The sequence below is a fragment of the Aspergillus brasiliensis genome, assembly GCF_001889945.1.
Source record: "Aspergillus brasiliensis CBS 101740 unplaced genomic scaffold ASPBRscaffold_11, whole genome shotgun sequence".
NCBI classification, from domain to species: Eukaryota; Fungi; Ascomycota; class Eurotiomycetes; order Eurotiales; family Aspergillaceae; genus Aspergillus; species Aspergillus brasiliensis.
In genome coordinates, this window is record NW_027137452.1 from 935378 (window position 1) to 955252 (window position 19875).

The 19875-nt window shown below is 48.9% G+C and overlaps 5 protein-coding genes across 5 annotated transcripts; 3 read left to right on the forward strand and 2 right to left on the reverse strand.

The window, feature by feature from the left end:
* Positions 1–1477: 1477 nt before the first annotated feature.
* Positions 1478–2905, reverse strand: ASPBRDRAFT_198711 (camp independent regulatory protein; the record flags this gene model as incomplete). Its single annotated transcript, XM_067621231.1, has 1 exon — positions 1478–2905. One exon carries the CDS (start codon positions 2903–2905, stop codon positions 1478–1480), a length of 1428 nt encoding a protein of 475 aa, XP_067476396.1.
* Positions 2906–3175: 270 nt separating this feature from the next.
* On the forward strand, positions 3176–3768 carry ASPBRDRAFT_57678 (uncharacterized protein; the record flags this gene model as incomplete). The annotated part of the gene is made up of 3 exons (XM_067627783.1): positions 3176–3300; positions 3377–3538; positions 3642–3768. The coding sequence occupies 3 exons, from the start codon at positions 3176–3178 to the stop codon at positions 3766–3768; spliced, it is 414 nt and encodes a 137-aa protein (XP_067476397.1).
* An 8247-nt stretch (positions 3769–12015) lies between these two features.
* Positions 12016–13577, forward strand: ASPBRDRAFT_77427 (uncharacterized protein; the record flags this gene model as incomplete). Its single annotated transcript, XM_067629362.1, has 7 exons — positions 12016–12080; positions 12106–12165; positions 12550–12575; positions 12605–12713; positions 12951–13085; positions 13130–13197; positions 13367–13577. The coding sequence occupies 7 exons, from the start codon at positions 12016–12018 to the stop codon at positions 13444–13446; spliced, it is 543 nt and encodes a 180-aa protein (XP_067476398.1). The 3' UTR covers positions 13447–13577.
* Positions 13578–15042: 1465 nt separating this feature from the next.
* ASPBRDRAFT_295220 (uncharacterized protein) lies at positions 15043–15464 on the forward strand. Its single transcript, XM_067622668.1, has 2 exons — positions 15043–15209; positions 15287–15464. The coding sequence occupies exons 1-2, from the start codon at positions 15177–15179 to the stop codon at positions 15425–15427; spliced, it is 174 nt and encodes a 57-aa protein (XP_067476399.1). The 5' UTR covers positions 15043–15176; the 3' UTR covers positions 15428–15464.
* A 462-nt stretch (positions 15465–15926) lies between these two features.
* ASPBRDRAFT_32874 (uncharacterized protein) lies at positions 15927–16436 on the reverse strand (the record flags this gene model as incomplete). Its single annotated transcript, XM_067623060.1, has 2 exons — positions 15927–16130; positions 16329–16436. The coding sequence occupies 2 exons, from the start codon at positions 16434–16436 to the stop codon at positions 15927–15929; spliced, it is 312 nt and encodes a 103-aa protein (XP_067476400.1).
* Between the last annotated feature and the right edge of the window lie 3439 nt (positions 16437–19875).

Sequence of the window (19875 nt, forward strand, 5' to 3'; positions counted from 1 at the left end):
GAGAGAGAGAGAGAGAGAGAGAATCTACGGTATGGTTCTAGATCCTACCTACACCTTCCCTCGGTTAAGATAGGTGGAGCAAAGTGAAGTGTCACCGTGACATTTAAGTTTCTTCATCTACCTTATCCACATCCACATCCACATCCACATCATTCTACCAGACCAGACAACAGTGAGCTAACTTCCCGGTTCGATCGATCCATCCATCCATCAAATTGCTACCTAATACCTACAATCCACTACACATTACTCTTGGACAAGTAACTAAGTGAGTTCCCTGTTTTCTAGACCTTAGATGAATGGTCTAGACCATCAACCAATATACTACTTGCTTACTACTTATATTTTCCAATTAAATATCCAGTAATATAGCTACTATGCATTATATATGCATGGACTATAATAAGTCTACCATCAATAGTAGGGAACATTAACTAGAACGACATTCTTGATAATCGTACATTGTATTATCAGCTTTGGAAGTCATCGGTATGAAACTAACAATAATATAAGAAGGGGAAGGTTATAGCTAGTCCACCACCGCATTCTCATATCATAGCAACAACTAACCGAACGAGCTAACAATTCATTGGTTAGTATCGGGCAACTGTCTAGACCCCCCGACAATGATGTGATGAGATGATAATTGATGATATCACCAGCTGGTCTCCTTCCTCTCTCTCGCACATGACAAGAAAAAGCCCTCCCGTAGCATTAAACCGAACCACAACCTCCCAAGCCAATAGTGATTACAAACAGAAAAGCGAGAGCAGGTTGGGGAATATGAGCTTTTATAGAAACCCCAGCATTGATTGATTGGGTGCATGCATGCAGATCACGAAAGTGCGGGATCATCTCGTCAAAAAGTTTCCATGTACACCACTAAAGACCCATGGTTTCTCCCATATGTAACAACTAAGGATATGATGATAGCGGAAACAAGCACAAAAGCAATGAGCATCAAGCAAGCAGCACGTAGCAAGACAACAAACAAAGAGTTCACAGATAGCCGCCCCAGAACCATGCCACCCAAAACCGTCCCATTGCTCATAATCGCATGAAAAAATAAGAAAAGACAGAAAACCAATCCACACTCGCACAAGTCAGAGACCACCAAACAGCAAACACAGCATAAATCCCAGAAAACCCCCCAGGGTACTACCCGCGAACAGGCTAATAATGAGAAATAGAGAAGAGAAAAAAGAAAGAAGGTATTTTGATCGACATCGTATCATCGTAGGGGTAACAGAAGCAGCAGCAACAAGGAAAAAGCCACCCATGTCTCCTCTAAGAGCGTTTTCCCACCCGGGTATTCATCCACAGCGTATATGCATAGTCTATTCCCAAATTGCCGCCCTTCTGAGAAACAACAAGAATAAAATTCGTACGGAAGAAATAAAGAGGGGGGGTTGTGTGAGAAATAAAAGTTATAGCGAGGGTAAGAGACCAAAAGCCATGGTCAGTGAAGGATTCAGAGTCATATCTGAGGCTGCGCTGGAGTAGCAGCCGCTGCCCATGTCGACACTGGGTAACTGGCATGAGCCGACGGTGCGGTGGCGCTCACATAGTACGGATGCCGGTCTGCGCCCGGATAATAAGGCGCAGGCATCGGGTTCGACTCCCGGCGCGGGATGCCTGGGTCAAACGCAGCCATGCCACGCTGTTCTAGCGGTTGGTGCGATCCGTCAAGCGGACCCAGGCTGAAGCTTCCTCCCCGTGAATATGTGGCCGGGGTCGCTGGGTCGATGGGCGAGGTTGCGTCGGTCGCAACGCTGCGTGAGGATATCGACGAGTTTCGATAGGCGGAAGGGCTGTGGTCCGACTGAGATCGGTTGCGATCGCTCAAGGAGCTCGGAATGCCCGTGTTGAGTGTCGAAGGGATCGATGACGACAGCGCATTGTGGCCTAGGGCATCAAAGCTCGTTCCATACTGAGTGGGAGTCCGAAATTGGGCATAGTCGTCTGGCTTCTGCGGGATTTGGGTGGGTGCAGATGGAGCAGGGAGAAACGGATTGGAAGCCGCCTGCGCCGAAATCGACCCGGCCATGGAGTATCCTGGGATTGCGGCCGACTGCGGAGCATGCGTTGTAGCGTACGGCGCGGGGTGCATGTAGAAGTCGGGATGAGGATTGGGGATCGCATACCCGGGCGGCGCTACCAACTGAGGTCGGTATCCGTAAATCGCATGCGGGTCGCTCGGATTCTCCATGGCTCCGGATTCCAGGTCATCGATAGGCGCCCGGAAGCTTTGCTTCTGCGTCAGCTCTGCACGAGGCCGGATGTACCGCAGCGAGTCGACCATCGATGGCGGGTTCAACAGCCCGCGCATCACGTCCTCCACGCTGTAGTACGAGACCAGATGGTGGGTCACCCCCGAAACCGTCACACTCATCGTCTTCTTCACGAGTCCCGAATCCTTGAAGCCGTACGAGTCCACCAGCGAGCCGACCAACGCTCTTTCCACGTCCGACTGGTGTGGTCGGTCTGTACCATACTGACCGGGTGTCGAGGACGGCGAATAGCCGCCATTGCTGTCCTGTCGCGGATACGGCTCCCCAGGTCTTGTCGAAGGCACTGGGCGTCGATTGGCCTTCTTCATCGCTCGCTTCTTTTCGCCGGGAGGAAATGGCTTCTCCAGCTCGCGGTAGACGAGAAAGTTGCCCAGAATTCGACTGGGGCTCCAGGTCACTCCATCTGTCCATCGCTTAATTCCCGACGAATTCTCCTCGTAGATGAACACACTGCCACTGCGGACGAGGTGACCACGTTCGCGATCGTGCGGCCGACGGGGCACATGGTGCAGCACACCCGTTAGACAGGCCTCGAAGAGAATCAGCGCATCCTGTGTTGTTGCGACGTATCCCGTGAAGGTGGGCTCCAACACCGTAGCGGTGCCGTTGACCATTGTTTTGCGTTTGTTTGTAGGTTCGAACCTAGTTGAAAGGGGGGCAAAGAGGTAAAATCAATCAAGGTTAACACCACCGTTGATCAAGGTTTCCCAGTAACTCGGCTAGACGGATTGGCCAAGGTGTCACTGGCGTTCCGGACACCAAGCAGAGGAAACAACAGTGAATAGGATCACAACAATCCCGCCTGACAGACTGTCAGAATTTCTTTCTTTGTTGTCGACCGTTGCAAAATGAGAAAAGCCAGGACGATGTCCCGAGCTAAAAAAATGAATGGGGGAGGGGGGAGGGAGGGGGAAAAAGGGAGTGAATCGGGGGAACTCCAGAAAAGCAGGGAGGGGGAGGCAAATAACCTTTGGGTAAAAGACGAGGAGTGGGAACCTCTGGTGCGAAGGTGAGAGAATGACAAGTCGAGAGAGCTGACGGTGATGGTTGAACCGTAGAAGAGGGCCGATGGCGCGAGTTTAAAGCGCCCCCCTCCTTCTTGAGTTTAAGGGCTACTACCAGACTTGGGCGAGCCGGATCGACAGCGAGCACGGGCCCGTCCTTTTTCCCAAATCCTCGCACAGGCAAAGGGTTGGATCTGGAGAGCAGCGTCTGGCCCTAGTGCAGCTGGGTCGACTGGAGCTCCGGTTCCACGGATAGCGATCGGATCGAGGTAGGTTGAGTCTCCAACCAAACCAGCTGCGGGAATTCCCAAGCTTTCTGCTTGCAAGGAGAAACCCGTTTTGACAGGGAGTTTAAATACCCTGGGGCCGGGAGTTTCTCTTCAACCCAAAAGGCTGCTGCTGCTGCTGTTGCTGTTGCTGTTGCGGCTGCTGCTGCTATTGCGCAAGACGATGCGGGATTCGGGAACTGGTGAATGGGGCAACAATCCACTGCGCGAGAAGCGATAGTGAGGAGGGAAAAGAGAGACCAGCTCAGCTTACGCCGTATGAGCTGTTCGGTGCCTGTTTCGGAGCAGGTATGTAAGCCGATTTATCCACTTTGGAGCTTCACGTAAAGCCACCCGGGCCATGCGAGAAACGAAGTGCGATGAATCCTCAAAGGCAAGTAGAGATCAGGAATGTTTCAAAGTGAATGGGGGGGGGGTTGCTTGAAGGGAAGGAGTGTGGTGGACTCGGAAGACAAGAGGGGACAATAGTTGACCTTAAACATCCGTGGAACGAGACGGGGAAAGAGGCAGATAGAAATAAACCAGAAAAGGGAAAAATCAGGAATATAATAAATTAGGAAACGAAATAAAAAAAAAAAAAGGGAAGAGAGAAGAGGGAAAAAAAATAATTAAATAAAAAAAGTGAAGAGCGAAAATCAGAAAAAGGAAAATAAGGAAAAAGGGAAAAATGAAATAAAAAATAGGAAAAATAAAATAAGAGGGAAAAAAAAGGAATGCAATCCCATCCCAATGGAAATTATGAAATAATTGTATGGGGGAAGAACAGTGCCAAAAAAAAATAAAAAATGGGGAAAAAAAGAACGCCAAAAAATCATCCCAATTCCCAGAACATTGGCAGGGTACCCATGTATGGTATTGTAAGGAGGATCGTGTTTTTTTACCCTTTCCTCTCTCACACCTTCCCTTTCCAAAGATAGGGAAAGTGTCTTGGGAAGAAGAAGTAGTAAAGATAAAGAAAAAACACCATCAAAAACAATATGAAAACACAGTTAACATGAGAAACAATTATCTATCTTCTCTTCCTTCTGGAAGAAAATTTAAGATGGAAAAGAAAGTGTAAATAAAAAAAGTAATTGGCGGCCCTCTCCCTCCCTCTTTTCTCCCCCCTCCCCCCTTCCTGGTGATCAGGAAAACCAGGGAAGGGAAAGAAAAATTACCATCGAAGGCGATGAATGGGTGGGAATTGGAAAAGGCCAGTCAAACTAAACCAGAGCCGGGCATGGTGCGGGTTGCAGGGAACGCCAAACGGCCAGGCAGACGGAGGGAAGGACATGCTCAGCGAGAGAGTACTCTGTAAAAAACCAAACATCCTCCGTCATGAAGAGCGACCGGCCTGCAGGCGGGGCGACCCAGACTGGTAGGCCCGAGCAGTGCCAGAGGCAGAAATTGGGTAAGGACGGACGGGGTGTGGGTGCAACTAGTGATCCCAAGGAGCAGGACGAGCCCGCCAGAAGCACCGCCGCCGGTGGATCTCTCCGGCCATGAGGCAGAGGCCATCGGCGGGCTCCATCTTTCATTCCTTTCAGCCAAACCCGAAGGGCTGAGCAGAGGAAAAGATGCGCGCACCACACCACACACGCACATCTCCTGCTTCACTCTTCTTGGGGAGGCAACATTTGAAAGATAGACGGCAAGAATGGGCTAGTGTGGGTATGGGGCGAAAAACAAAATAAGATGTATGGAAATAGCAACAAAAACACAAGGTAAAGAACAAAACACGAAAATGAAATAAAATACAAACAGAATATCAACTAGATCCACTGGGGCACCGCAATCGATGCAAATTGTAGATCCAGCCAAATGGCAGGTTCAGTCAAGGGTAAGTAAAGAAAGAGGATGACACAAGATAGGCATGGGAACTATGATCGAGGAGGAACAGGGAAAATTGAGATAACCCAAACACCCATCACCACCAGCACGTTGGCAGTGATCATGGATGTCTACAGATCAATCTCGCAGGGAGAAGAGCGAACAGCAAATGAACAGAAAACTGGAAAGGGCATACATAATGCAGTCGTAGGATGTATGTGTTGGCGGGTTGTGGTATTGGAGATCCAATCCTGGTTCATACTTCCCCAAGGAGAGAAACAGACAAGAGAGTAACAACTTACTTAGTACTGAAGAAAGTGAATCCACGCTGGCGGGGATGATGAGAAGCAGGTACCCCGTTTCACCTTGCTGGGGTTGGTTTGGTTTTGGGTTGCTGGTAACGACTAAAAGTAAGGTCCCAACCTTAGCCGTGGCAGCGGAGTGACGTTGATTGTATCGTCCTTGTTGCACACCCACTCACTCACACAGAACTCAACTTGAGAACTTATTCCACAGAGTCTGCTGCTGCTGTTATCAACGTCGTCGTCTTTACTTGCGGCTCTTCCACTTGCTTTCCCTCCAGATAGTGCGTAAACTTTGGGGAAAATGAATGACCAAGATAAGATCCTCCAAAAGACGCCAATGCAGGGAAACAGTCAGTAGTGGAGAACAGTCATGTAACAATCCGAGATTCAAGATGAGAGGATGAGGGAGATTTTAGATTTAGGTAGAACAAGTGAAAGTCAAAATTGATGAAAAGAGGGCCCCGGGGGGGGGTTGTGTGTTGGGTGAGGTTAATGAGGGGACGGGAGAGTGGATCGGAGGATCGCTAAGGGACCGCCAATTCGAGACGAAAACCAAGATGAGACGGACGCCCCAGGACGGTGTGGTAAATGGCAGGTACCTGAAGGATGGATAAACGGGGCATGGGATTGGAAATTATCGGGTTATTATCGGATGAGGGGATTTCAGATTGGAGATGGGATGACGGATAGGCTCGGGTAAGGAACACGCGGTGCAAGTCTGGGGAGGGAGAGAGAGAGAGGGAGGGAGGATCGATGTTCAGATAGGGCGATAGTTATAGAGGATATGGGCTAATTAAGTATGCGCGAGTGTGATTTAAGTACAATGTTAGGTAGAAGGTAAGTAGGTCACTAACTTAGCTAGCTAAACTAGCTAGGAGAGAAGCAGTAGTAGTGAGTTAGGGGAGGGATGTCAGCCAAAGCCGGGGTAAAACGAACGAGCATGCGCAAGCCGCTTAGGGGAAACGAACAGCTGTTGTACATACAAAAGCCATCCAATTCCCGTTGGTATATCCAACTAAGTTCCAAGTTCTCTTGGTTAGTGATATAACCTCCTCCACTCTCTAGTCCCGGATTGATCACGGTAGATCAGATGGCATCACTACTACTACTAGCTAGTAAAGAAGATGGTATTTCACCAATAACTAGGCATCTTTCCACGACTATCACCCCCGCTATCTGTGCCCATGGAAGCCATGAGAAGGAAGCCATGAGTAGAAAAACGAGAGGGACAGGGAGCTCATTTGCTAACCAACTAGGGCGTTCCGTTCCATCTTTTGTCACCTATCCAATCCATACCCCGGTGAGAACCCACGATTAACGAGGGATATTAATGCCATCGTATATCAACTTAGTGCGGGAGGGATTTTCGGTTGGGAGGAGAGGAGGATTCACGGGGGAGGGGGGGAGGCTGTGTCAGTTAGGCGTGAGCCGCCTGGGCCTACTTAACTTACCTACACCTCTTTTGGTTGGGAGAAGAAAAGGGAAGAAACAGGAGGCGGGAAATAATTCGACGGGAGGAGAGACGCCCCATGAGGGATCAGAGCTACTAACTCACAGTAGTAAACTAACTACATCTGAGCGTGTATTCCTGGCGGCTCAATTACCGTGCACGGTCGGGATGACCATCCCATCCCAACCCATCCCACCGCCTCGATACCTGAACCACACGATGATGGAGGGGAGAGGACGGAGGGGGGCGGAGCGCCATGAAGTGTTGTCACGATAATATCCCACTGGGTGATACACAGCACCATCATCCTATAGCGGAAGAGAGGAGAAGGGAGGGAGGGAGGGAGGAGTGACTCAGGAATGTGCGGGCGATGGATTGATTGATTGATTGACTGATTGCATTTCCCCATCATCGTCGATGGATGAGGAATCTTATCGGGTCGTCTGCCATTCATTCTCCGCATTCCTTTTCTGTTACGGAGTACTACTCACAAGCAACAAGCAAGACATAGCAGCCCAATTGGCGAAAGAACGTCATATGGAACTCCTAATCCTGTTGTTCCCTCCTTGTTTTCCCTTCCTGATCATAAGGAAACAAGTAGAACGAACCATGAATCCATATTCTCCATCCCCCCAAATCCCATGATGCGCTCTTTCGCCTTTCTTCTCCCCATTCTCTCCCAGTCTCCTCCTCATCGGAACAACTGATTGAGGGGTTGGCTGCAGGGGTGGGTCCAGCGGTCTTTGCAGTTTGCCCAACCACGGCTCCGCCCCTGACGAAAAAGAAGTTGATGTGCACCACTGCACCGGTCATTGATCGGGAGGCCCAGTAAAAGACTACCCACTTCTTTTTTTTTTTTTGCCCTTTTTGGGCAGGTCGATCGACCAGCAAAGTATCTAAGTGGTAATATACGGAGTATGTACGGAGTAGTAGTTTGTAAGAGAAAGTGTGGTATTTGATATATACTACTGGCTCAGTATCACTACATAGTATCACACACACAATTAACATTGGAATAAACTGAGAGAAGTTGTTGGTAGACTAGAGACTAGAGACTAAAGAGATGAAAGTGGTTAGTAACTATAGTGGATGGCCGCTATTCCCCATCCGTCCGACGTTCAGTAACTAGCAAATACGGGGTTAGTTCCTCATCCTCTTCCTTTTCTCCTCCCATAGACACTAAACAGTACTCCATAGGCAGAACTTGTTCCTCGCCTCATCGACACTGCATTATTAAATCATCACCCTTTTTTCCTACCATCGTCATCGAGCAGCTGCCAATTTACTTAGCTAGTACTCCGTCCGTACTTACCTAATATTTCCCTAGTGGGCGATCTTTACTAAGCCAGCCAGCAAAAACACTACACATACTTACATTACTACTTAAGTTACTTACATAGTTACTTCCCCTTCCCCAATACTACCTTTCCATCTATCGTCATAGTCATCAATCAAAACATCAGGTTCCTGAAAAACTATTCGCACAAACCATAATAATTAATCCCAGTGGTTATACCTAAATTAGATAGCTCACGGAAGGGGACGGGAAAGTGAAAAGAAAGAAAATGACGAGGTAAGAAAAAAATAAAAAATAGAAGAACAACTCAATCAAACGGCGCCAGGGCTCAGATCTCGGGGAGTTGTGAGAAAAGGACGGGTGATTATTGCATGGCGTCAAGGCGGCCACGCCCCGTTCGGATTGGTCCCAGCGAGCGAGCGAAGAGAGAGGGTCTGGAGAAAGATTTGGGACGCCCCAAGCAACTTGCATCCATCCATCCCATTGCTATTTGCTAGTTGCTAGTTGCTACACATCGAATCGGGAATGCACTTAACTACTTCTACTACTTACTTACTTCATCCCCGGGCACTCCTCCGGCTTGATTTCGTGACCCTCCCCAATCTGGCAAACGCGGTCCGAGCTCTGCGGCCCATATGCGCGCGCCTTTTCACAGTAGCTTTCCCCCCCCCCTCCTCCTCTCCCCTCCTCATATCCTCTCTCCGATTTCTCTCTTGCTCCATAGTTATCACTTAAGCTGCGTAGTCATTGTCCATCATTCAACGAACATTCGATAAAGAAATTCCTACTAATCTCATGTCCATTATGCCAAACCGAAGGGATGTCAGGCATAAAGAAAGAGAGGGAGGGGGAGGATAAAAAGGAAGAGCCGAGAAAATGAGAAACATGGCGCACATACACACCATGGAGAGAGTGATGAAAGTGATCGATGACCTCGGTTGTTGTCATCATCACCGCCCATCAACATACCCGCACTTTTGGTCGTTAAACGATCCATCCCGGCCGCACCGGTGACCTATTTCCAGCCCAATAGAACCCTCTCAACAACGACTGGTTTCGTCAGCTTCCATAGAAACATAACCAGTAAATGACAGCGCAACCCCCGTGGTGGCCTGTGACGAGTAGACGGAACCGCATGACGACCAGATGCCCAAGAGGAGGACTGTGCGCCGCGTCAACTTTCCTCTCTACCAGTGTCTGTCTGCCTGCCTGCCTCACATCTCGTCGGCTCCTCCGCGGCGCTCCCGCCACCACTGCGGCCGGAGATCAAGGAGATGGCCGTCTACTCAGTACCCTGCTCCACGGTTCCGACTGACCACTGACGTTCATATGCCCAGTTGATCGACTTCAATGGTAGGAGGTAATAATAAAACAGAATAAAACCAAATAAGTAAAGAAAGACTTAACGTGCCCGTCAGCAAGGCAGCTTCGATGTCTAGATTCGAGGCCTTCCACTGGACCGGCCGACGGTTCCAGTCAGGCTCCGTCGGGATCCGTGCAGAAAGTCTTTGCTCCAATGTGCCAGCAGGGATGGTCGATCGGGAAAGAAAGAAGGCAGAAGCGGAGCTTTCAATCCCTTCCTACTCCGTAGAAACCCCCCAAAGTGCCCAAATAGTCATTGATCCTCCATGACATATACCGTGCCTATGCCACGCACGCTCGAATACGAAGGGCGTGGAGACTGGTTGCAGGGAAGGGGGTGGTGGAAAATAATAATAATAGTCAGAATAGTTAGACGGAATCTGAGCGGAACAATAGGAAAGAAAAAGGGTCCCCACACGACGGCGATCATCTTTGAGAGCCCTCAGGCCAAAGCAGCAGTAGGGGCCGGACTAGGTCGCTAGGAGAAAACCAATAAAAACCCTGCCCAACTCTAAAATGTTTAGAGTTGAATCGACTGGAATTGTCGGTAACTTTGTCAGGATTCAGGGGGGCACCGTTCCTAGAGCTTATATTGGACCGTCGCTAAAACTTTCGCGGGAGATCCCCAGCAGATCCAAAAGCCATAGGCGACTTGCTGCTGCTGCTGCTGCTGCTGCTGCTGCTGCTGCTGGGGGGAGGCTGTGTGAATCTGAGCTATCTTCTTGTTGCCCGGCGAATCCACCCACGGAAGCGCCGACAGACGCGAGAGCACGACCTTTTTGCCAATCTTCCCCCTACTAGCATGGGTTTGCGGCTCATCTTGGTCAACAGCAGGTGCGATTCAGGTAGGAGATCGTCCTTCCAGACCGAATGGTAAGGGGACTGATCCGATAGCAAGGTCCCGACAAAGTGGGTGAGCAGTAGACGATCGCACCGGTGGGTGCTTGTCGAAACTCAATTCCACCTTGAGGAGACTGGGGGGGATGGGGGAGAAGGGAAAATAAAAAGCATTCATCGGACTAGTTTTACAATAGACTCTACCACAGTGGGAAGATCGCACTATCTTTCGATTACCACTTACCAGGCGCGAATTGGATTTTGATCGTCAGTTAACCCTCGTTGACAGGCCGGTGGTGACTTGCTTGCTGGCTTGCTGACATTTAGTTATTCCTCCGGAGGCGGTGGGCCAGCAATGACAGACCCCAGTTGCCAGGAAACTCTAAGTAGATTGATTGCTCTCGAGCCTGAGGCACAATGTGAGTTAGTGGGATATCGCATGATGGAGGATGATCAATTTGCATGACGAGAGATTTGGGGACAAGAGTAAAAAGTGACCTTGGAGAAGTAACATTCGTTTGCCATGACCAATCCATCCCGTAAAAGGAGCTACTAGGAAGCAAGCTGCAACAGACTTGACTTCATACAAGCCGTGCCTGCTTGCTTGCCTGCCTGCCTGACTGATAGGATTTCGGCAGTGACCAGGGAGCCCTTACTATGCCCAGAAACTCAAATGGTTACCGAGAGAGGACCCATACATATAGTATTGCATGCAGCTGCAAGAGCCACCGGGGGAAAGATCAAACTCTTGGGTGCCTGGTGCATACATGGGCCGCTGGTCAAGTGAGGACGCACCTCATGTAGTCTACTACTAGCTGCTACACGGTGACTGGTAACAAAAGGACTACTTGAACCAGAAAACTCCGATAAAGTCCCTGTTGAGCCCACTTGATGATCAGCGACCCAAAGCAGGAGGCAACCCCAGAGAAATGGAAAGGTTCACTTGCTGCACTCCAGACAGACAGTCTCAAAGCTATATGCTATCTATGCTATGCTGGCAGTCTAAGGATCCTGCGCATTCATTAGCTAACTCTACAGTAGTAGTGTCTAATCCAAGGTGCCCCAGCATGGGACTAGGAGGCATATAGCTCGACCCATACCTACAGCTCCCAGTTAGTTGCCATTCATCCCTTACTTGCTGGGAAACGACGACGCCTCGTATTCCGAACCAGCGCCCCGGGCCCGGGTTCGGTTAGAGAGAGCGAGGAAAAAGAAAACAGTAGACTGGAGCGAGGGCGGATATAACTAAATAACCCCATAGAATGACACATCTTTAATATCGAGTTCATTAACTAGTTAATCACTGGGAGTTTAAGCGATCATGCCTTGGAGTAATATTTTCAGAATCAATGCATTCTAACAGGCAAAGGAGAATGGCATTGATTGCGTGGCAGATGATTCGACGTACTAGGTCGGCATGTTTCTCTACTAACTACGTGTACGTACTGCTTCGTATCCAAAAGGCGAGTGGGAGGAACGAATCCGACCCGACCGGTCTGGGTCCGGTCCCAGGATCCAGTCAAGTGTCCGTGCCATTTTTCTGGGCTGGCAATGCCTTCTTTTTCCCCACCGAATCTGAGTCACTGGACTCCCTAGTTCTCCGTATTTCCACAGTGCTGAAAGTCCCCACGTTCTTGAGTATTTAGTATTTAGTACTTAGTACTAGCTGTTGCATGTCCGTTGTGGCTAGATTGAGCGAGAGCGAGACCAGAAAGGGAGCCAACAGAGGGGATTCGCACAAATGAAAATTATAAAAACAAAAAAAAAATTACACTCGAAGAGACAGCGCGCTAGATGATTTGCCTGGATGCATCCAGTAGCGCCACGGACGGTGAACCGTAGACTTGGGCCAGGAAATGAACGCGACCAGAGAGTGTGGTTTGGGTCATGGTTAGTTAGCTGGTTAGTTTGGTCGGTCGAAGGTCTTGCTCCGGTCCGAGAAGTTGGGTTTACCCCGTTTAGGTAACGCGGGCAGGCACCATGTGAAAGGTGATTGGGGGGAATGGGTTCAAGACAGGCGGGCTGTCGGAGGGGAGGAGAGAAGGAGGAAATTTGGGGGGGGGAAGACTCAGTGCAGCTACTACTCACTTCTCACTAGACTACTACTTAGTACGTAGTAGGTTGTTGTCTGAGCGGATCGTCCTAGCAGATAATAGTAGTAACTAGTAGATGGTATCAAGAGTGGCACCAAACGGGGAATAACTATCTACCAAGTCACCAAGTCACTGTTAGCTACTAACTAGTTAGTATATACTTAGTAATTATTCCCCCTTGATAGCACAGTTATCAGGTGCTCTAGATAGTCTAGAGAGAGAGGGAGGGGGAAGCTTAGACAGCTTCGAACCAGAGAGAAAGCAAAAGCAGCCAAAAGGGAAGCGTCAACAAAAACAGCGGACGCGGCAGGTGGCGCTATCCTTGACATCTCGCCCACCGACCATCAAAAGTAAAGAAATGCCGCACAATGACAGGGTCGTCTGGATCTAACAGGCGATCATCGCCCCCCTCCCCAAGAATGTCGACCAGGCAAACCAGAACGGGGAAGGGGGGCGACGTAAGTAAAACAGCAGCAGACACGAGTTCGGTCTCTGTTTCTCTCCCTCCCCCCCCACCACTAGTATCAACTAGTACTAGTCGGTACTGTATAGTAGATCATTGTAATTAAATGAAAGGTGGTTCCCGTTTCGAACCACCGACTGGAGTCCACTGGGATTACTAGCATAGCAGTCCTCCGTAAAGAGAAGACTACCGCACTACTCTCTACTTTGCATGGGTCTCTGGCTGATCAAGGACCGTCAAAGCTATGACGGAAGGGATGTCAGGGAAGAAAAACAAACTACAAGAGCTGGGTATTAGGAAAAAGAATCGAAAATAGAAATAGAAATCCTATCTAGTTCATTATCAGACGGATTCAACATCTACCTTACCGAAACTTAGCCAGATTCTAAATCTCTTTCACGCGTGTGAAGAAAACATGGAGATGAGATGTCAGTGGCATTTCCCATTCGGGAATCAGGAATCAGGAATCGGAATCCATGCAGGGCATAGGATACGGTGCCTTTTTCTCCCCTCTGCACGCTTAACGCAGGTGGCCTATTCGAGTAATGGGAGGGGAGTTCCTGCTATGTGTCCCTCCGTATTATTCCCCTGCACCGGATTATAACAATGATCAGAAGAAATAGGAATCATGTGTGCCAACATACTAACAATCCAAAGCACCGGGTGCATGAGTGACCGCAATTCCACCTTCATTCATTTCCGCATACGCCACTCGGCGTTTCTCTTCCCTCCCTACTACTACTACTACTAGTTCCTAGCTATACATATGCAAAAAGAAAGAAAGAAAGGGAACTAAGCGCCCACTTGTGCCCGTCCCTCCCGGGCGGCGGCGGCGACAGCATGTTGGCCACGCACGGTGCGCATCGCCAGACGCTTGAGGTCTGTCTGAAATGGATGACCAGCCGCGAACTGATCTGATGATAGGTTCCCAGATATGTTATCCTGCATAAGCTAGGATGCACTGTGCCACGCCTCGAGCTCGTGTAGAAATATGATTTGGTCATGGTGGCAATCCCTCCAAAAAGGGCGCCAATCGGCCGGGGAAAAGGACGGCATTCAAAGGATTCTCATTGGATGAGGGGAAGGGGAGAGGGTGAATTTCCCACAGAGCCTGAGGACGTCCTCAACTCCTCCCCAAACAAGACTGAACAGTCAGGTGGCTCATCATGCAGTCTCCTTTCAACTGTGACGGGATCGATTTCCATAGAGATGTTGTCATCAATGCCCGTCTTTGCGGGTTAAACTATCTAGGTAGGTAGATACTAGATCATACATACTTCGACCCATCGCTTTCTCGCGGTCCTTTCAACCTGGATACTGGGAACACCCACATCTCCTCCCCCAGTCTCCTCCCCCGTCTCTCAAGTCTCAAGATGTCTGTCTCAGTGTACCTACGTCGCACATCAACGAACTACTAGTTGCACACATGGCCTGGTACCCACCCGACTTGCTACTGCTAAACTACTACTACTCCATCCAGCACGCTGGCTTTGGCAATCATCCGAAAATCGGGGGGCGAGATTGGGACTTGCTGCCTTCCACCTCTGGGATAGTGAGTCTGGAGACCTCATAACCAGAGGCCCTTTTCTCATGGTCTGGCGAATAAGAATGGGGTCCATGATAATCAGTTTCGGAATGAACTTCCTCTAGGCTCTCGCGAATCTCCAATTACGGCGATCGGTCGGGCGCTCCCAGGACATGGGACCTAAATCCAACGAGGGATCCACCGATGGCAATAGTTCCGGATAGCGCTTGTCCGCGCTGATTACTACTTACGTCTTTGCTACGATCATCCACCATTAGAACGGGTCACGACCCAAAACATTCATTTCTGCGTGAATGGTTCGATGCGGAGAAAACCAGTTCTGTCACTCTTCGACCATGTTGCACTAAGTAACTAGCTGGGTATTACTTGAAGGTCGACAGCACTAGTTAGCCGCTATCTCCGGCACAGCTTTACTTAGGTAATAAACGCAGGATGGGCAGATCCCACGGGATACTGTGTACCGGGATACGTACTCCATAGTTACTTACTGGGCGGTAACGCTTTGGCAAAGCCATCAACCGCTAACTAGTCTTCCTTAGCACTTGACCCCTACCAACCATCATTCCGATCGGGACAGCTCTCTTTTGGCACAGCGGGACTGGCGCGCGCACACACACACACACACACACACACACACACACAGACACAATGCGACGCGCTTCGTCATGCGATCAATCCTGTAGGCTGTAATGGACTGACTCGACCTCATCCACCGGGACATCGATCCCAGCAAAAGCATCAGGGATAGGAAAGAGGACTAGGACATCGTCCGTGCCCCAAAGACGAGGCAACCAAAAAGGCGAGGATACAGTAGCATAATACATGGCACAGTATGTAGCAGGTACAGTAGACCCGAACCCCCACACCCCATCCCTTGTGTGCACTGCTCTCGAGGATCAGCCGGAATAATATCATCAACATACCTATTAGAGGATAAGGAATGACTGGTCATAGGGTTGGCGACGTGACCTGTCGTGCGTTTCTTTTTCTGCTAATTTCATGATTTTATTTTATTTGATTCCTGGCTGTCCTGCCGTCTTAGCTGGCCCTGCAGGATGAGGGCGACGCTAGACTGGGCCACCTGCTGGTGTCAGAAGTCTGTGCTGTGTTTCACAACCCCCAGGGAAAGGGTTAATCAGGAGTTTGCTTGACGCACTCCCAGATGAGGATGGTAACACACGCTCAGGCTGTCTTGATTGGAAAAGCCCATTGTCTGTGAGCACCAACCTGGAATGGGGGCTTTTGAGTTACGGCTGATGGATCATGGATGTCGATCAGCCATGGCCATCTCTCTTGACTCTTGAGAGTCTCCATCTCCTCCTTCTCCTCATCGTCTCGGGTCCGACCCTGCAGTGTTCCCCTAAATAACTCCGTGGTAATCTCAATCTATGTAATTAGTTAGTAGTCATCATCCATAAATCTACTAGTATCAAACTGGGTCTGTTCAGAGCTCGGCAATAATCCAACAATCATGCTATTCCTTGGCATCAATCCATGCAGCGCCCCCCTCGGTAGATGTTAGATTAATTTTAATTTAGCATGTCGACCATTTTCCAAACCATGTGGCTCATCCTCACAACTGACCGCAAAATGGCTAGGGGTAACCTGGCTTGACCAACTCCGGCGTAGCTTGGCTGAGGTTCTCCGGATATCCAGTAAGAAGTCCTGGTCTTTTGCTAACCACGAAGCCATGGAGATTAGTGGGCTTCGAGGGATGCAGTGTTGATCCCCATGGTCCATAGATAGTCGACGATACCCTACGAATTTAGCGCTATCCTTTGGGCACATCACAATCGTCGAATTAATTTTCCAAAATTGTTCCCTCCCCCCCCCTAGACTACTACTACTTTGTACTAACTACTAACGGACCCCAGCCGCGCACATGGAAGAGGACCCAGTATTCAGCAGGACTAGTCAGTCTTGCCTCTTAGTCGCTCACACTCTGGGCTAGTTATTCATGCCACTTCTCACACCGCAACCAATATCGCCTTCAACTTGGGTCGTCATTCTATGGTAGCGGTGTTATTGCTTTTGCCCGTCTGCATGCACCCCATTCCGATGAAGGCAGTATCGTAGTCGGTTGCACAGTCTTTTCCGTCCCTAGATGCTTTGAGCAAGCTTCTAGATCTCTTTCTAGGCACCAAGCCGCCCCCTTGCTTGTCAAAACTCATTTTTCTTTTTCTTTCAGTCTTCTTCGTTTCTTTTTTCCCTTCTCATTTTTATTTTCAATTACATTAGTTAACTAGGTCTTCCAGTTTAATAATTCCCCTCCCTTCAGACGCTCAACATTACTTGCTGGTTCTTCCTGCCGGCTCATTCCATCGCAGCCCACACGTTGATTCTTAACTAAAACTGCATTGCTCAACGCCTTGTCAGCCACGCTTTTGGGTCGATGAGTGGAGGAAAACGAAGTGGACCATCACTACTGACTACTTTACTACTTCCAGCGCAAGTGCCAAGTACTTCGATCCAATTCTTTCCTCTCTACACCGCGACCACCACCAGTTACATAGATACTAGTAATTACATCTCCGGCCTTGTTCATGGATTAGTTACCATTATGTAGTAGTATAACTTGCCTTTCCCCCCCTTCATCCCGCCTTTTCCACCCCCTCAGACTATCCAACTAGACCAGGTACACCCCATCCCTCATAACTAGTCACTAGCCCAGTTATAGGAAACAGTAATATAGACATTAGCTAGCCACCTTGCGAATTCCCCCACAGTCTAGCCAAGGGATCCAGATCCCGACCACCACCACCACCACCACCATGCCAGAAAAAACGTGGCTCGGGGCCATCGGCGCGTGTCTTAAAAAACTTATTACTTTTGCGGAAATTTCTGCGACAGCTTCGAGACATCAGTTCCTTTTCCATCTATCCGTCAGCCTCGTTCTATGACGATTATGAGGAATTTCCTTCCAGATCTACCCTCCGTTAGTACTCCGTAGAGAAGGAGGATTAGTAGTGTAGTTCGGAGCCAAGTTACCTCGCCTCCATCGCTTATCCCTCAATTCAGCTGGCTTTTTTTTCCCCCTTCCCTTCCTCATCCTTTTGCCCCCTTTCCCCTTGGTATTGAGGTCATGCTTGGCGCGCCAACCTCGCTGACGGGTTGCCATTCTTGCTGGGGCCAGTTCGTTACTCCTACTACTGACAGCCGGCCGGTCCGATTCAGTCCCTGGACCTTCTTTTTTAATCCTTAGCTTGAGGGGTTTTGCTCGGGACACTAAGCTAGACTACTATCTAGGCAGACGGGCATGTGTGGATAGTTAGTTACCTTGACTTCTTTAGTTCTAGTGTGCTTCAAGTTTTGCTATTGCTTCCTTGTTCTTATTTCCGAGGGTTTACTATAGTTAACTACTACCTACTATAGACAGGGTATACACATAAACATCCACTCCCATTCCCGTACCTATCTTAAGTAAGTAGATTTGGGGGGAAGTTTGTACTACCAACCCAGGGAGACACCCTGTTCTTGTGCATACTTACTTACTTACTTGGTCTTGCCTCCTTTGTGATACTAAAATGTATCTATTATGTATATGTACCCACGGTGAACTCCGCCGCCGTCCATGTGTTCATTTACCACCCAATCAGATCTACACTTGCCATGCACAGCGATATCATACCACAGGACGGACAAGACGTTGACGCTTAGCGTAGGTACTAACCTTTGTGCTACTACATCATGTTACAAGTACATAATGTTTTCATCTTCGTTTTGCCCCAGTGGATTCATGCTGACTAGTAGGAGTTAACTAGGGCAGTATGAAAGTAGCATACATAGTAGACTATCTACTAAGTGAGTGAAAAAGAAAAACTCTGGGAATCCAATTCCTAGCGCTACGCCACTAGTTCCAGAATATCCGAACCTCTTCGATAAGGGGGTGGCCCTTTTTTGTTTCTTGCTTTTTTTTCCCTTTCCTCTCATTCCTTTTTTCCCCTAGACGCGGCAGCGGCAGCGGCAACATCATCATCGTCATCGTCATCGCGGCTTTTTTACTCCTCATTAATAACGGAGTTATTAACTGGTTGTGTTATTAGGTGAACAACCAGCTAGACTAGCTGGGTTCTAAGTCCGCAATTTTTCTCATTCCTAATTTAGCGTCTGAGCCACTGGTTCTTTGCGCCTCTGATTGCGGGCTAGTTCGGGCTTCGGTCGCGCTGCTAAATGTAGATCGACATGGTATGTTTAGAGATTTGTTTCACTCTGTATCTAGCACTACTTGACGGAGTGCGGAAGGCCGAACTAACTTGTTAGTTAGTTAGTTACTATCATTATGATTATTAATTGTCGGGCGCGCGGGGCAGGATGTTGAATCTCGTGATTATGACGATGACGATGATGCTGCTGGTGGTGATGGTGTGGTCTTCACCGTATTTTGTTTTGTCTGCCGGGTTATCTAGTTATCTGTCTATCAAAGGATCAGATACGAGTGTCATCATTTCTGCCAGAAAGCCAAAAAGTCACTTACTTAGAGATAAAAGTTAACTCTACTCTACTTACTTGCTTGCTTGACTAGATACGGAGGAGTTTCTCATCCTTTAAGCTTTGAAACGGGCACTTAAGCAATGCTCAACAGACCAATTGCCCAACTAGGCAGGTACCGTGTATATTACACCGTACAGTGCGGAGTAGTTAGTAACGAAGTAGTTATCGCCGAGTGGCCGAGGTTCCCTTCTAAATACTTACTAGTTACAATACCTTCTGTCTAGTTTTTTATCTAGACAACCAGGTAAGTAACTTACTCCTAACATACATACATAACTACTTCCCTTCTGCCAAGTGCCAACTCCGTTCTTCTTGCCCCGCTCACTCGCATCTACAGAGTATGGCGCAGAGAGAGACAGAGGAGGAGAAGGAGGCTCAGCTGAAGAATCCTTCCCTCTTCTCTTTTGGATCTTCTGACATACTCATACTTTGTCTTGGAAATGCATCCTGCAGATACTGACTGGACTGCCTAGCATGTCGGGTCCGGATTTCGGGAAGGAGAGAAAATGAAGAGAGGCTGAAGACTCCTGCCCGGTACAGTATGGTGCAGAATTCCAAGTTTCGTCTACTTAGTCTGTGGTTGTTGGTGTTGTTGTTCGGTGTGGCTAATGGCTTGCTGTGTCAATAGTGTAGTACACCT

What these genes read in the sequence shown, in the direction of transcription:
- ASPBRDRAFT_295220 (XM_067622668.1), top strand. Translation starts at nt 15,177, where the DNA reads ATGGGCAGATCCCACGGGATACTGTGTACCGGG. An exon ending in ACGGGATACTGTGTACCGGG is followed by an intron (nt 15,210 to 15,286) that starts ATACGTACTCCA and finishes CTTCCTTAGCAC; the next exon opens with TTGACCCCTACCAACCATCA.